Source organism: Bos indicus x Bos taurus, chromosome 8 (genome assembly GCF_003369695.1).
Source record: "Bos indicus x Bos taurus breed Angus x Brahman F1 hybrid chromosome 8, Bos_hybrid_MaternalHap_v2.0, whole genome shotgun sequence".
NCBI lineage: Eukaryota > Metazoa > Chordata > Mammalia > Artiodactyla > Bovidae > Bos > Bos indicus x Bos taurus.
The window spans coordinates 36311157-36328324 of NC_040083.1; the positions used below are offsets into that span (position 1 = coordinate 36311157).

The 17168-nt window shown below is 36.7% G+C and overlaps 1 protein-coding gene and 1 long non-coding RNA gene across 46 annotated transcripts in view; one reads left to right on the forward strand and one right to left on the reverse strand.

Moving 5' to 3' along the window:
• The window catches only part of PTPRD (protein tyrosine phosphatase, receptor type D), a 2534232-nt gene that overhangs the window by 2443238 nt on the left and 73826 nt on the right, over window positions 1-17168 (forward strand). For all 44 annotated transcript variants that reach the window (XM_027549289.1, XM_027549255.1, XM_027549273.1 and 41 more), the window contains one exon: window positions 9974-10097. In XM_027549289.1, coding sequence (XP_027405090.1) covers window positions 9974-10097 — 124 coding nt within the window. The remainder of the gene's footprint in view (window positions 1-9973; window positions 10098-17168) is intronic.
• Window positions 1-17168, reverse strand: part of LOC113897041 — an 876355-nt gene that overhangs the window by 83994 nt on the left and 775193 nt on the right. Inside the window, exon 10 of one of the 2 annotated variants that reach the window (XR_003512219.1) lies at window positions 9413-9501. The exons of the other annotated variant lie outside the window; for it this stretch is intronic. This is a non-coding gene — a long non-coding RNA (uncharacterized LOC113897041). The remainder of the gene's footprint in view (window positions 1-9412; window positions 9502-17168) is intronic. 2 annotated transcript variants of the gene reach the window in all.

The window sequence follows — 17168 nt, forward strand, 5'->3', positions numbered from 1 at the left end:
AAAGAGATAAAAGGCTTATATACTGAGAACTATAAACACTGATAAAGGAAATTAACAATGATTCAAAGAAATGGAAAAATATACCATGATGTTGGATTGGAAGAATTAATATTGTTAATAATGGTCATACTACCCAAAGCAATCTACAGATTTAGTATGATCCCTACCAAATTACCCATGACATTTTTCACAGAGCTAGAATAAATAATTCTAAAATTTATATGGAACCATAAAATACCCAGAATTACCAAAGCAGTCCTGAGGGAAAAGAACAAAATTGAGGGCATAATCCTGCCAGACTTAAAAGAATAGTACAAAGCTACAGTAACCAAAATGGTGGTATCGGCTCACAAATGACAGGTGGATCAATGGAGCAGAGTAGAGAAATCAGAAATAAACTCACACACCTATAATCAATTAAATTTCAGCAAAGAAGGAAAGAATACTCAATGGGAAAAAGAGTCTCTTCAGCAAGTGGTATTGGGAAAGCTGGACAGCTACACATAAATCAGTGAAGTTAGAACATACCCTGACATCATACACAGAAGACATGACATAACTCCTAAGAGAGAACATAATCAAACATTCTAAAATAAATCTTGGCAATATTTTCTTTGTTCAGTCTCCCAAAGCAATAGAAATAAAAATAAACAAATGGGACCTAATCAAACTTGTCATCTTTGGCCCAGCAAAGGAAACCATAAACAAAATGGAAAGACAGCCTATGGACTGGGAGACGAAATTTGTAAGTCATGCAACCAATAAGGATTTAATTTCCAAAATATACAACAGTTCATACAACTCCATAGCAACAATAATCAACCCAATAGAAAAATGAGCAGAAGACCAAACAGACATTTCTCCAAAGAAGACATACATATGGCCAAGGTGAAAAGATGCTTGGCATTATTAGACAAATACAAATCTAAACTAAAATGCAGTATCACCTCACACCAATCAGAATGGCCGTATCATTAAAAAGCCTACAAATAATACATGCTGGAGAGGGTGTGAAGAAAAGGGAACTCCCCTACACTGTTGATAGGAATGTAAATTGGTATATAGCAGTATAGAAATTTCTTTAAAAACTAAAAAAAAAAAAGCTGCTATATGATCCAGCAATCCCACTCCTGGGCATATATCTGGAAAAAAACTACTTGGAAAGATACCTGCACCCCAGTGTTCATAATGGCACTATTTACAATAGCCAAGACATGGATGCAACCTAAATGCTCATCAACAGATAAGTAGATAAAGATGATGTGGTATACACACACACATATACACACACACATATACAAACATACAATGGAATACTACTCAGCCATAAAAATGAGAATGTAATAATGCCATTTGCAGCATCACGTGTAGACCTAGAAGTTATCATACTAAATAAAGTGAGTTAGACAAAGACAAATATGACATCATTTACATGTGGAATCTAAAATATGATACAAATGAACTTCTTTACAAAACAAAAACTGAATAGAAACTGAATCTGGAAAAAGAATATACCTATGTATAACTGAATCACTTTGATATATACCTGACACATTTTAAATCAACTATATTTCAAGTTTAAAAAAGAAAAACATGCCCAAAAGAGAATTAAATTAAAAAAATTTAAAAGGTTTCATTGCAAAAATATATAGTCAAGGGCATATTCTTCTTCTAAACCTAAATAAATAAATAAAAACTTGAGAATATCTGGGGGCAAACCACAGTGAAGACCAAATGAACCTATTGATGGGGAACTATGTGGAAAGATAGTATTTTTCTGAAGGTTAAGGTCAATGAAAGTTCATCTCCCTGTATAAAGGATACTTAGTCTGACCCATAGTTTAGCTAGACAAGTAGCTGTTTTTTTAGTTCTATATAATTAAATGTTGTTAGTTTCAAAACTTACAAAAACAGGATATATCTTTTTTGTGGTTTCTCTTTTGAGTTTCTAAAGGGAATATTTTGAGGTTTTCTCTTGGTGGAATGAAAAATGGAACACAGAGCGACTTGTATGGTGTTCTGCACATGTGAATTATATTTTTCTTCTGGATAGAGAAATTGAGATTTTAAACCATATTTAAGAGCTTTGCTGTAAAATGACTTCAGCTTTGTCAAAAAAGGTCACTCTCATATCAAGATGTAATTTTACTCAATGACTGTAATCCGATTTGCAAATTTATGAGCACGTTCTTGTTTTGAATTTAAAATTATAAATACAGATCAGAAGCACTACAGAAACTTTTGTTCCTAGATTTTCCATTGTGTTTCAGGAGAAGAGTTGAAAGGCATGTGTGAAACAGTCCAGAAGCCTTTTCCAGCTTGGCCAGAGACGACACATATCATGGTGGCTAGTCACTTAGATGAGGGCAGGGGAAGGGGGCGGGGTGCAGAATACCTCGGCTCCAAATCTAAGTTCTCTCCCTAGTAGCTGTCTGAAGCTGAGAAAGTAATTTAACTTCTCTACACCTTAGTTTTCTCATCAACAGAACTGTGATAATGACGGAAACTACTTCCAGAGTCTTTGTGAAGATAAAATGATGGGAGATAGGTAAAGCACAAAGAAATGTAAATGAAAACTAAATGTTCCATTCCATAAGTGTTAGTTACAGTATAAAATACTTATATATTTTAATTCTAACTTTTCATCAAGAACACAGGGGAAAATGGTAAATCCGTAAGTTAAAGGTAGCTTTTATCTCCACTTATATTTTTCTCTTATCTATTTTAAGGTGAAGTTACAGTTGATTAAAGAAAAAATTAGAAATTTCAGACCATCAAGTTAAAGACTGTATAGATTCAAAGTATTTGATATTAGCAAGTGTTTATTTGGGGTTTTCCCTTCTCTAAGTTACAAGGAGATTTTCCTTTTATTTTGTCACTTTTTCTCAGTATGGTTAAGCCATTGAGTTGAAGATGGCCAGCCATCTTCTGTTAGATTCAGTCAAAAACTGTTGAGATCCTCAAAAACTGTTGAGTGTCCTGACACTCACAGGAGTTTCCTAGGTCTCCTGGTCACTCTGCCAGTTGTTGGGCTGCACCCGGCAGGCCTGCCAGACCTGTGCTTGCCCAGCCTCAAGACCAAAGAAAGAGCCCAGAGTCAGTGACAGAGACATCAGTGGTTTGATGGATGGAGGACTTACATGTCTGAAGGGGCCTGTGTAATGTACCAAGTGTGCAGACAGAGAGGCAGTGCAGAATGGTTTGGCATCTTGGTAAAGCTTTAAATACCACATAGGGTTCATCTAGCACACCTTGAAGGGCCATACTGATTGGAGAAACAAAAGTAAATATTATGAAATAGCATTGTTGTTTATAAATTATGTGACAATGTAATGTCCACATTTCATGCAAATTACTTAAAAGTCCGTTAATCAGCTTTGGGTTGAATACATCTACCTTTCTTCTTCCAACTTGCAAAATTCTTAGGGGAGGATGAGGATGACCTGGTCAAGATTTGAGTTCAAGAGGGTAGAATTTTGGACTGAGTACCAAGAAGGAGGTGGATCCCACTCAATGTCTGGATAAACAGACACAGAAGGATAAGTGGAAATATCGGAGAATCAAAACCAAATACTCAGGAAATAAATCTAAATACAGCAAGAAATGACTGGATCCATTAGGAACATTAGGAACAAGGGTGCTTATTTCAGATTGTTTTGAATAATATTAGGGAGACCTCAGCCTAATTTTATAGTAGGTAGGTGTGTGGTCATGATGGATTAGCCAAGATGTAACTCCTATATCACTTAAGACCGGTGTTGCTCCTTGTCCATTTGGCCATTTCATTCTTCCTTGGTAAGATCTCAACAAGAGAAGCCAGAAAACAAAGAAGCAAAACAATGGTGTCATCATTTAGCACTAAGGAGAGCCTGAACATTGGGTTTTGAATATTGGAGTCCTATTCATCCATGATAGGAGAAGGCAATGGCACCCCACTCTAGTACTCTTGCCTGGAAAATCCCATGACGGAGGAGCCTGGTAGGCTGCAGTCCATGGGGTTGCTAAGAGTCGGGCACGACTGAGCGACTTCACTTTCACGCATTGGAGAAGGCAATGGCAACCCACTCCAGTGTTCTTGCCTGGAGAATCCCAGGGACAGGGGAGCCTGGTGGGCTGCCATCTCTGGGGTCGCACAGAGTCAGACGACTGAAGTGACTTAGCAGCAGCAGCAGCAGCATCCATGATATATTTGCTTCATTAACATGGATAATTGAAATTTTGATTTTCCTCAATGTTTTTAGTATAAAATCTCTTCTTATACTTCATCTACTTTCAGTAGTTATGCTTTTTTACTGAGTTTACTGCTCTCAGCATCCTGACAAGCTCCAAAATAATGACCTAGGCTGTGTATTGCTGAACGTTCAGTCAGACAGACAGATACAGATGGATGAGTGTGTGTTGCACAAAGACAAGTCAGCATTATTTAATCAATGTTTGTTTGATCCGTGTAAAATGAGTATAAATGTAAGCCGCATCCCATCTGCTTTATCATCCATGTGAAGCCAGCCTCATTTTTAAAACTTGATCTCTTATGTAATTGCCCCAGAATGACACTGTTGGGCTGCACCCGGCACCTGCCTACAAGGCCTATACTCGCCCCACTTCAACACCAAAGAGAAAGCCCAGAGTCAACAACAGAGATATCACTGAATTTATATACACACTTAATTTCTTTTAATCCAGTTAAACAGCTCATCCACAAACCAATCCTGACCATGCCCTTTAGAGGCAGAGACCCATTTCTAAGGTACACACAGATATATATCTATATAGAAACAGATTTCACAGGTTTCCAGCCAGAGTTTAAAAAGGCCTCTTTACTTTTATTTTTTCTTCACTCTCAGGGATCAGATGATTAAAGTTCCTGTGAACCCAGGTCCATTACTTAATATCAAAGGAAAAAGAAGAGAAATACCAATTCCTTCTAGAAAGCTAACTTCCTCTTAACGCATACACAAAAACCAGTTTATAATGTCAAAAGAATCCCACTTTGGATATTTTCAGGGATTTTTTTGTTGTTGTTTTTCGGTTTCTAAGTAACCAGTTCACTTTAAATAAATAGCAGTAATAGACAATAATATGTATCATTCACTCACTCTCACATGGCTCACTTTTGAGAGGAACTCCAATCAACACTTAAAGTTAACCTTCAGCTAGGCTGTTAGCTCAGCCTCCTCAACTTTCTGAACACAAAAAAAAACAACAGCCAGCCCACAGCCACCCGCCTCTTTTATCCCACTGTAATAGGAGCCAACATCTCCCCAACAGCCTTGGGGTGTCTGTGAGTTCTCTGTACTCTCTTCGTGGCCCCCATTCGTCAACAACTACCACAGGGCCCCACAGACAGGTGGATGGCCACCCCAGAATCACCCCTGCAACTTTCAGGCTCCCCATTAGTGGACAGCCACCCCAGGACCATATCGGCAACTTTCAGGCCCCACATATCAGAAGATGGGCCCACAGCTTCCCATTCCCAGGCCTTCCTTCCCAGCATCCTGGTACTCATAGGAGTTTCCACAGTCTCCTGGTCACTCTACCAGTTGTTGGGCTTCACCCTGCAGGGCCGCCAGACCTGTGCTTGCCCAGCCTCAAGACTGAAAAAAGAGCCTGGAGTTGGCAACAGAGACATCAGTGGTTTAATGAATGGGGGGACTTACATGTCTGAAGCAGGGTCCTGGAGCAACACCCCACTGAGTGCAGACAGCAGACAGTAATGGGCAGAACATGGCAGCAGCCTTCACGATGGGGGAGGGGATGGTAACTAGTTACAGGTGAACTGACTTCAGGTTGCCAGGGAAACTAGCAGAGGGGGCAGGCCCCTAACCTTCTCTCTGATAAACCATCAGGTGGAGATGCTTTTATCTGAAGATTAGAACAATCATTGGCTGCAGCCTGGGGCAAGCATGTAGGAAGGTCAGACTCTGAATAGGGGTAGATGAAGCAGGCATTGGTGGATCAGGGAATATATAGAGAGCAAGAGAACAGGCATTTTGAGTGGCCTGGTCATAAACGCAGGATGATCAGTTAGAAATATTTGGACTGATAAGATAAAGGATGGGCTTCTTTACTTTGCAGTGGCTTTCTAGATAGTGAAGTGGCGCCATGGATTAGGAATTACCAGCTGTTAATAATCAGTGGATTTTGAAGTCACCCAAACCTGGGTTACAGGGTTAACGTATGGAATTTCACCATTTGACCAAACTAGTTAACAACCAAAACGCCTGCCGCAGAGAAGTCCCTCAGTAAAATTGATTGAATTAGTCTTTCTTTACTTCCATTTCCTTATGTTCGTAATGGAGAAAAAAATAATACTAAACCTCGTAAAACGTGTGAAATTTAAACAGGGTACTGCATGGAAAAGCATAATCACCTGGCAGGTATTACTATCATTATCCTGTTGCCTACAAGTCTTCATCTCATGGGTCGCACTTTAAGCCTAAATATATTGACATACATGATATACAACTTATGTTTCCATTACCAAGTTGTATACTTTACAGAGCCTTGACTGTGTGGATCACAACAAACTGTGGGAAATTCTTCAAGAGATGGGAATACCAGACCACCTGACCTGCCTCCTGAGAAATCTGTATGCAGGTCAAGAAGCAACAGTTAGAGCTGTACATGGAAGAACAAACTGGTTTCAAATTGGGAAAGGAGTACGTCAAGGCTGTATATTGTCACCCTGCTTATTTAACTTATATGCAGAGTACCTCATACAAAATACCGGGCTGGATAAAGCACAATCTGGAATTAAGATTTCTGGGAGAAATATCAATAACCTCAGATATGCAGATGACACCACCATTATGGCAGAAAATGAAGAAGAACTAAAGAGCCTCTTGATGCAAGTGGAAGAGGAGAGTGAAAAAGCTGGCTTAAAACTCAACATTCAGAAAACTAAGATCATGGCATCCGGTCCCATCACTTCATGGCAAATGGATGGGGAAACAATGGAAATAGTGAGAGACTTTATTTTCTCGGGCTCCAAAATCACTGCAGATGGTGACTGCAGCCATGAAATTAAAAGATGCTCGCTCCTTGGAAGAAAAGTTATGACCAACCTAGACAGCATATTAAAAGTTAGAGACATTACTTTGCCAATAAAGGTCCATCTAGTCAAAGCTATGGTTTTTCCAGTAGTCATATATAGATGTGAGAGTTGAACTATAAAGAAAGCTGAGCACTGAAGAATTGATGCTTTTGAACTGTGGTGTAGAAGGCTCTTGAGAGTCTCTTGGACTGCAAAGAGATCCAACCAGTCCATCCTAAAGGAAATCAGTCTTGCATATTCATTGGAAGGAGTGATGTTGAAGCTGAAACTCCAATACTTTGGCTACCTAATGCGAAGAACTGATTCATTTGAAAAGACCCCGATGCTGGGAAAGATTTAAGGCAGGAGAAGAAGGGGATGACAGAGGATGAGATGGTTGGATGGCATCCCTGACTTGATGGACATGAGTTTGAGTAAGCTCCGGGATTTGGTGATGGACAGGGAAGCTTGGCATGCTGCAGTCCATGGGGTTGCAAAGAGTCGGATATGACTGAGCTACTGAACTGACTGACTATGTAGTTAACAAATAAATCATGTTGAGGGCTGAAAAGATGTGGCAAGAGTGTAAATGACCGTGAATTCACAGTGTCTTTGAGTTAATAGATGCATTTTCACTGGTCTAATTAAATGCATGCCATTTACACATATGAATGACCATAATCTGAGTAACAAGGCCATCAGAGGGAGGTAATGTCTTCCACCAAAGGAATGTCTCTGTATCAGTGAGTTTAAGAACTTCGTGGAATATTTTGGAGAATACTGTGTAAAAAGCTTATGTACTCAGAAATGCTCATTAGTGTAAAGTGGAATATCAGTGGTAGTTGTACCTTCACGGTCACATTCTTAATTACTAATTCATATGATAATGAACATTAAAGTATTAAACTAATTAATACATTGCACATTGCAGTCTCCAAAGTCTGTTCTCTAACATCCATGCTATAAGAAAGAATTACTCCATGATTTTTCTTTATGAACTTTTCTCAGCAACATTTTTTTTAAATTGTTGAACCATTTATTGAACCATCTTTGTAGATACAAATATGACTAAATGTGTCTAGGTAGGATGGTGGCTAAAGGACTTCAGAGTTTTAGCCAAAGGCCACCCAGAGTCTGTGGAGAGTTTTAAACACAGTCCTAACCTATTCAGAGCTGTGGTTTAGAATGTCTACTTCAGTATAAAGAATGGATTAGAGTGAGAGTTTAGAGAAGACATCAGCTACTGAAGGACTGTCATTTAGGGAATGGTAGACTTGGGATGGAGTTGAGAAGTTTTTAAGACAGGGCTTGGTCACTAAATGGAGCTGCTTTGTATGGAGAAGGCACAGGGTTGGGGCATCTGAATGCTTCAACTTCCCTTAACTCACAGCATACTCGGAAAGGAGTACATTCTGCAGGGAAGTTGATGAGGTTCTCTGGAAGAACAAACTAGAAGGACCCCTAATCACTTTATTCTTTAGACTTTTAAGACATGGATAATTATTTTGCTGAATACTGTTCATTGATTGACTAGTGTATATACGGATTAGCACAGGCTAAGAAAGGAAAGGGGGTTTTATAATCTGTAGTAAATTAGAGGCTGCAATCTATACTGCTGAGAATTTCTGTATGTTTAGAGGCTATTCATGACTGTTAATAGGCTTTACTCTTTACACTTGTGAGTTTATTATTGTGCTGAACTCTGTCCATTATAATACAAAATGTGTGCATCCTTAATATTGTAACAGCTGTTGGATATATTTTACTTTCAAGTTGTAGATATCAACATAAAAGCATGGAAAATATCCAGTATCGAAAATAACTTAAAAATTCTATGAATTTAGCAAAGTGTTTTTGCTTTTTAAAGAATTTCATCTTGGGAATATAAACCTAATGTATCATTAGTTCCGAAAACTTGATTTTGGTCATTTAAAATCATGTTTCTATAATTACTAAACTCATGTTTCCATATACCATGAAGTTATATCTTAAAAAAGTGTCAGTACGCTATGATGAAAGAGAAAATACTTTCATTTCTATAACACTGCAGGATATTAAAAAGTTTCCCAGTATTTTATAATCAAAGCCTGAATTCAGTCTCAAAATAATGGTTCTGTATAGAAAGAAATTTATATATCATTTTATAGCTATGCAAGATATATTTTATAGAACAACTTTGGTTGAATTAAGACATCAGGAAAGGCATTAAAAATCAGAAAAAAAATAAGTTTAAAATGAATAAAGAGCGAACTTTGTAAACATAATAATATATAATGATAAGTTAAAAAGTGACTAGATCCTATCTGTATTAGATTATAAATTAGTATTCTAAGATGATTATTAGACTTAACTGACTTTTCTTCTTACTGTTATTCTTACCTGTTTTAATTGTACAAATTGCCATGCGATGGTGGTCGTAGTATGTTAGAGATGCAGACAAAATTCTAAGTTGCCATCATGATGTAAACCTGCAGGTGAAAGAAGAGTTTGTGCCCAGTGAATCCAGTGAATGTTCTGCCACCTTAAAGAAGGAGGTTAGGTCCAGAAAGGAAAGAATAGGAAGAAGAATCAGGATAAAATAATGTTCACAGAACTGGAAGGAATATTGAACCAAGATAACTTGTAAACTACAGCAACAGAGAAGAAAATTGAAAAGTTAAAAAAAAAAAAAACCTGCTTTTTCACTATTAACAGAACATCTATATTGATTTTTTTCCCCCATTTGAATCAATGTTGGTGACTATCACTGTTTTTTCCAATGACTAATCACTTCATCTTATGCTGGTTAAATCAGTGTTCAGCTTCACAGCTAGGATCATCTTGATGAAGTGTAACTTCAAAATTTTATTTGTAAATCACGTTTGTTACTTGTGATAAATGCCTATAATCTGACATTATTCAGTATTGATTTTCTGTATGTGTGCTGTTTTTCTTTTAAAGTCGATTGACCCTGGCCAGCAGTTCACATGGGAACATTCAAACTTGGAAGTAAACAAACCAAAGAACAGATATGCGAATGTAATTGCTTATGATCATTCCCGAGTTCTCCTATCAGCAATAGAAGGTAAGGAAATGCAGATAATATTTTTACCTTTATTTCCATGGGTTTAAATGTGTGCATGAAAATACAGTTTTAACTAGGTGTTCAGTCATCTATGAACATAGTTAGGTAAGATTTAGGCACTGCTTATTCTCACTTTTTTCATACAAATATACCAGTACTGGAACACAGTATTCTTGACACAGGGCATCCCTCAATACCTTCTTGCTTCCACCCTGGATGAAAGGTTGATCATTTAGTTCATGTTTATATAAGAGAAGCAAATTGAGGTTGCCCGTTTTACTGATGCTTGCTGATGGTTATGAATGAACAGGTGATTATCAGAAGATGCCCATAGACTGTAACTTGAAAATGGTGAGGAGCTTGTTTGCATATAAATCTGGATAATCACTAAGGACAATCAAAAGTTTAGGAATCGGTGATGTGGTGATTAATAAAAACAAAGCACATTAGAAATGTCAGACTTATCTATTTGTGGACTGCTTGGTAATCAGTTGTACTAAGGATTTTATCCCAGAAGGAAGGATTGCTCCTAGAAGATGAGGATTACTCCTCAAATATACCTAGCTTCTCTAAAGGATTCATGAGAGTATTATCCATTCATCTCTTTCCAATAATAAATCCTTCTCACATGGCATATTAAAAAATACTTAAGAGCTTGTGTTCAGCACTCAGCATTTTGTTAGCCTTTTTGGCTGAAGCACTGCATTGGATTGCTATTCTTAAAAAGTAGTTTACAATGTCACTTAAATCCTTCCCTCTGTCGTAACAGCTAACCTGGACCACCATCTGCCACATACCACATTCATGCTCACTGGCATCCGAAAGAGCGTTGTGGCTTTTTCATACTTAAAAGTTACTGCTTACTCTCTTCCAGATGTTTTATAAAACATTAAATAATACCAGCTTCAGACCCAGTCCTTTTCTAGAACAGTACAACTGAAATATTTTCACCTATAGTTGTTCAAGTATCTTTCCCTGTTTTCTGCTTCCAAAATCTATGATGGCCACCACTTTATCTCATAACCTTGACCAAGTCCTACCTGCCTCCCTAGTATCCCAATTTAATCTGAAAATGAGTCTCTGCTTCAAAACTTCCCCAGTCAGCACCAAAGGCAACAGCACATTAAATTCGAGTTTTAGAACAAGAACCATTATATCTTTCAGCATTTGAGCAAGTCCATACCTCAGTCCCCTTTTCTCAAAATGGTATTATGTGACATAGATATATTTTGTAAAATTCTCACAATTGATTTTACTTTTGATGTTGGAAAATGTTATAACAAAACAAAAAAAAAAATAATAAATCTTTTTGTGGAAATTAAAGATACTAGTTGTTCAGTTTTCTTACTGAAAAAAAAAAGATCACTTTTATCAAAGTTTCACCAATGCTAGTTCAAGCAGGATAGTGTCACACTGGTAGTTGCTTCTTTTGAGGTCCTGGTTAGAAACTGAATGGTATGTGTGGATGATTATCATACAGGGCTTACACTTTACTTCCCATTTTAAAATGTAAAAGACAACAACAGCAATTTCTTCTCTCATGGCTTTTAAATTATCTTCATGGTAAATAAAAACTAAACCGAGTCACACATAGAGGAGAGAAATCTTTTTTGTCATCAGTGAAGCAAGGTAAATGATAACAATAAAATAAATGAATAGAAATGGAGAACCCGTTTGGCATGGTCTTGGCTGGAGAACTTGTCAAGCTGCCTTTGTTGCCCTGTAGCGTTGTTTCAAAGCCCTCAGAATTAGGTCACTCAGTACTACCACTTCCCTATGCTTTTGTCTGACGTGTCATTATTTTCCTTAACCTGTTCTTTTCCACCATCATAACAGTAAAGTACGTCAAAGGACAAAGAATATTCCTCCTTGTACCTTTATTATAATAGCTGGAAACTATGCACATTTCATTCCCATGCTATTTTTACAGTATAAGATCCAAAGCACTTGAATCAGACTAAAACGTGCCTTTTTATAGCTTTGTGTCCACAAATACACCCTAAATCTAGAGCTGACCTAGAAACCAAAAGTTTTTTCAATTTTAAGTGTTATGCAAAAGGTTAGAAGCATTTAATTGAAGTTTATGGGCTATACAGAGAGCTTTAATCTAGATTACAAGCATGAACAGAGTTTTATCTTAGACTAAGCCCTAGCCAGCAGATATTTAAGGGGAAAAGCAATCATCCTATATCTTAAGCACAGAAAAAATGCCAGCATCTGGAACCACAGAAGCAGTAACTGAGGCTTCTCCTGTACAAGGAGCTTTGATAGCTCAGAGCCAGATTTTTAGAATATATTAAAATGCAATGTGACTTCACATACATTTTATAAAATTTAATGTGCTTGTTTTGGGTTCTACCCATGGTGATAACGTACATGACTGTGGTTGAGTGTTTTATATGGGATCTGTTTGTTGTTCTTCTCTCAGTGTTTCTGATCACTCCCTTCATATTACTTTGCAGAGTGATCTGATGACATTAAAGAAAAAACTGGGAGTTGTCACAGTGACTTGTGTTGTCTTTATCTTGGTTTAATAAAGCAAAACTTTTAACATTCTTCCATTGAGAGATGACAAGGGAAAAACTTCAAAGAATAAGGAATTGTGTATGGGCACTGATGTGTTTACTGAACTCCTTGAACATACTGACATTTCATGATGTATTTCCAAATTACAGTTATTTTATGTATGCTGGGGAAAATGCAAAATAAATTTAAGAGAGTCCTAATTACAAAATGCTCACAATTATTGAATTAGATGGTAAGCAGTGGGAAAACACAAGTGAATTTCTGACCAATGCAGTTCCTGTTGGCATCCCAACATGTTTAGGCACTACTTAAGAGAAAATAATAATTCCTGAGAGATATGATAGGGCTTACTTCATTGACTTAGAATATTGTCAAAAAAGACTAAATGGAAATTAATATTTATATGTGCATAAGATAATATATAATGATATGCTTAATCTTATAGACTCCAAACTTGTTTAGAAAGTATAATTTCATTCAAGTAGGAAAAGAGAAAGGGACCAAACCAAAATGTAAAGAGCATGGAAATCTGGGTTTGGGTCATAACTCTGTCACTAACTCGTTATGTCACTTTGATCTCTCTGAGTATCAGTTTTCACAGTGCTAATTTCTTTCACTTTTGAGTTCTCTAAGAGTTAGCTCTATGTAGTTTTCACATCAACTGTCTTATTTACTATACTCATAACAGTCTGATGAAGCAACAGTATAAATATTTTATTGGTATAGATAGGTATCCATGTTTAGAGATCAGAAAACTGAAGCTCAAACAGAGAATCAGCCCTGAGTCTCAGTGCAAAAGATGAACAACTAATACAGCCTACATTTGAATTGAATTCTTCTGATTCCTTGATCAAGGCTTCCATAGGCCCTCATCATTCACCCTGCTCTCCCGCTGAAACAGGAGGTGACTTAACTAAGTAACTTAGCATGGATACGAACACCCGGCCTTGCCTTTCTGACTAAAATAATCCATTTTATCATTTCGTATTAACACAAAGTTCACATTTTAGTATTTCATTTCTCTTTTTATGGTCTAACTTTCCTGAGGCTATAACATAAAATAGGGAATCATCAGTGACCTGGATGCATCAGACTCCTACAGCTGCAGAATGTTACATCTGTCCCTAACGGGTGATCTTCTTAGTTCAAATATCTTTTTATGTATCTTAAACTCTTGTAAATTCAGGAATATCAATTAGAGGCAGATTATTTATTGTAATGCCTTGTAACTATCAATCTAATTATCACAGTCCGGAATAAAAAAAGTTTTTTTTGTTTTTTTCCCCTAAACTATGATTCTTCACTGCTGCCAGTACTACATTTCTATTAGTAGGATTATAATTAGCATTTCACTTTAAAGCCATGTTGACATGGAATTTATTTTTTAAGTCATTGGCCAGGCCTATGTCAAGAGCAAAATTTAAAATCCTCCTTTTAAATTAAGCAACAAAGACAAGACATTATGATAGACATGACTGTCTTGGTATTTACCATGTGTTGGGCACCATGTCTTAGATTTTATATATAGTGTATAAAATCATGTATAGATTTTATTGAAAGTGTAGAATAACCTCAAAAGCTAGTCATTATCACATAAAATTTAGAGATGAGGAAACTGCTAAACTTTTTAAAGTCAAGTAGCTTTTTTAAAGGCATTAGCTAGTAACTGGCAAAGCCAAAATTCTCACATATGAGTCAACTGGACTCAAGATGGCTATTCTCTCCAAAAGGCAACTTAGGACGATAGCCACTTTTGAATCATGATAATGGAGCCTATACATGTCAACCTAACTCAAAAACTGTCCTTTTGACTGGGAAAACTGTCTAGGAATTTTGAAATATACATTTTGAAACACTTACAGTAGAAATCTTAGAGCCAGAGTTCTTCAATTGTGTTCTTAGACTTAAGCTAAAGTGAATTTTTCCAAAGAATAAGCAACTTATAAAAGGCTTTCAGGTGGATTTTTTGTTTGTTTAATATTACTATATTTTTGGAGGTATCTTAAGAAGAAAGAGGTAAGACTGAAGACTGGAAACTAAATCCCCATTTTAGCAGCTATGTGACCTTGGGCATGGCATTTACTTCAGTTAACCCTTTAGGGGGAGCTGGTTCCTTCTTAGAATGTGATGAACATTTCAAATTCCACTTGCAAACAAAAGGCACCTACACACATCTGTATACTAATTTCATAGAGATCATGGATGCACAGTCTCGTTGCAAGTGTATTCTTCAATTTCGGGAGCACTGACTTAGTGTCTTTCATTCTGGTTCTTCCTAAAAGGAGAACATACATGATTGTCCCTGCTATTCCGAAAAATTATGAAGGTTGATTCTAAATCCAAAGATCATAGATAAGTATTAAATTTGGGGCATTAAGAAATTATTAGCTCTTTTGAGTGGGGAGAGGGGCATATTTAATTCAGAGGGTTTACCCAAATAGAATTATTGGCTCATGTGTCTCTCCTACAAAACCAGGTTTAAATGGTTTTATCTAAGAGTTAGAAATGACAAAGAATAAAGCACTTCATGCCATACGCATTTTTAACACTAGTGTTTGTAATCTGATAAAAGCAGCTTAGTAAAATATGGATTTGTTTTATTTTTTTCCTAGTTTGGGGGGAATATATTTAGTTTCAAACCACTCATTCATCATTATTCACTTCATCCCTGTAATGGGTACCTTCCTACAAGGACCTGTGTGTATTTCTCAAGAACTTCTTTCCTATGAAAGTATCCCAGGCTCTTTTTGCTTCTGAAAAATTTGTTTGGATAAGTTACTGTGCCTTGGTTTCCTCATCTGTGCAATAGAATTAATAATAATAATGCCTGCTTCCAAGAATTATTAGGAGAATTAATGAATTAATGCATATAAAGCCTTTAGATGAGTGTTTGGCAAAAAGAAAATGCCTAGTAAATACTGGGAAATATCATTACTGTTGTGAATTACTATCGATAGATCCTTTTATCCACAGATGGAATATCTTTTGTTTATGATCTATGGAAAAATTAATACTATCCAAATGAAAAAGCTGCATATATTTGCAGCACTCTGTGAAGCAAAAGAAAACATTGGTGCTTGATAAATGAAAACCAGATCTATAATAGCATTACAGATTTCAACAAGGGGAAGAATGTGTTCTTTTAAATGGAAATCCAAAATATACTATCTGCTGTTTGATTTGCGTGATAGGGACAACTCAAAAAAAATTCCAACTGTAAAGAAAATAGATGCTGTTACAACAACTTGATTATTTGTGAGATGGGCAGTTTAGCACCTTTAGAATGAGAGAGCAGCTGTCCGAATCACTGCTCCTGAGATAAATCTAAATCTAAAAAGTAAAAGAGAAGAAACTACTGATCCTCCCCTGTACTGTTGATTGCCGTTTGCCACCACACTTGTGCTCTACACTGAAGCCCTGTCGCAGCCTCCTCTTACAGTGTTAAATGGTAAATGTCTACTGATTCATTCAAACAGCTGGCAGCACATGGTAACGTTCTCCAGTTACACATCTTACCCATGCTGGGGTTACCCTTTATTTTTTTTTTCTACAGGCCATATCTAGTAACCATATATATTTTCAGTAAGTAAAAACAACTAAAAACAAACACAAGAAAATCAATAGCTGCAATCTATCCAACATTTTCTAATAAATGTTTAATTATACTGAATATAAATGTTCCATATGAAGTACCTACATTAAAGAATTAAAATTGTTTTCCTCAGTCAAGAATTCCTTTAATAGCTGTCATGTGATATCAAATCAATTAATATGATTCCTTTTCCTCTCTCCTGGTTCAGTCTCTCTCTCTCTTCCTCACTCCTCTCCTCCCATACCCCAGACACTAATGACTCATTTGTGGGCACCTGGGTTTGTTTTATTTTGCTCTTGAAATTCTGCTTACACCACTGAAGGAAGTTGGTTAGAAAATATGCCTCATCTTAAAACACACACATGCACACACAAAAACTTGTCTAATCTCATCCCATATTGGTTGAGTTCATTTTTTCTCATATTGTTTAGAACATCAATCACTGAGTTAGCTCCATTTCTTCAACATTTCCAGTCTTTCAGTTTTCAAGTTAATTATTTACAAGCATGACAAAATTTAATCCTTTTATTGCAGAGTGATCCCTTTTTTTAATAAATAAAGACCTCTTTCTTTTTGAGGAACAGTGCACAGTCAAATTTTTATAGCTGAATTTGTCTTAAATTGAAAGCTAGATGGGATTTCACCTCTGGAAACTTGGAACGATTTCACAAGGTACTTGCAGGCTTTGTAAAGACTAATTAGAGCTATTTAAATGGCACCTCTCTCCTGTGAGCAGCAGAGCAAGTGTGTGGGGATCTGTTATTCCCAGCACCCTCCTCAGCCTGCCCCTGGGGTGCTTCTTACCTAGAAAGGAGAAAAAACGTTTTTAAGGGATGGTTGGTTGTGTTGGTTTTTTCCTTTACTTTTGGTCCCAGGAAGCTAATCGAAGAGTAAATCAGAAAGCTCTGAGTTTATTTTTATCTCCATTGCTTTGTTCAGTTATTGGGGTTTTC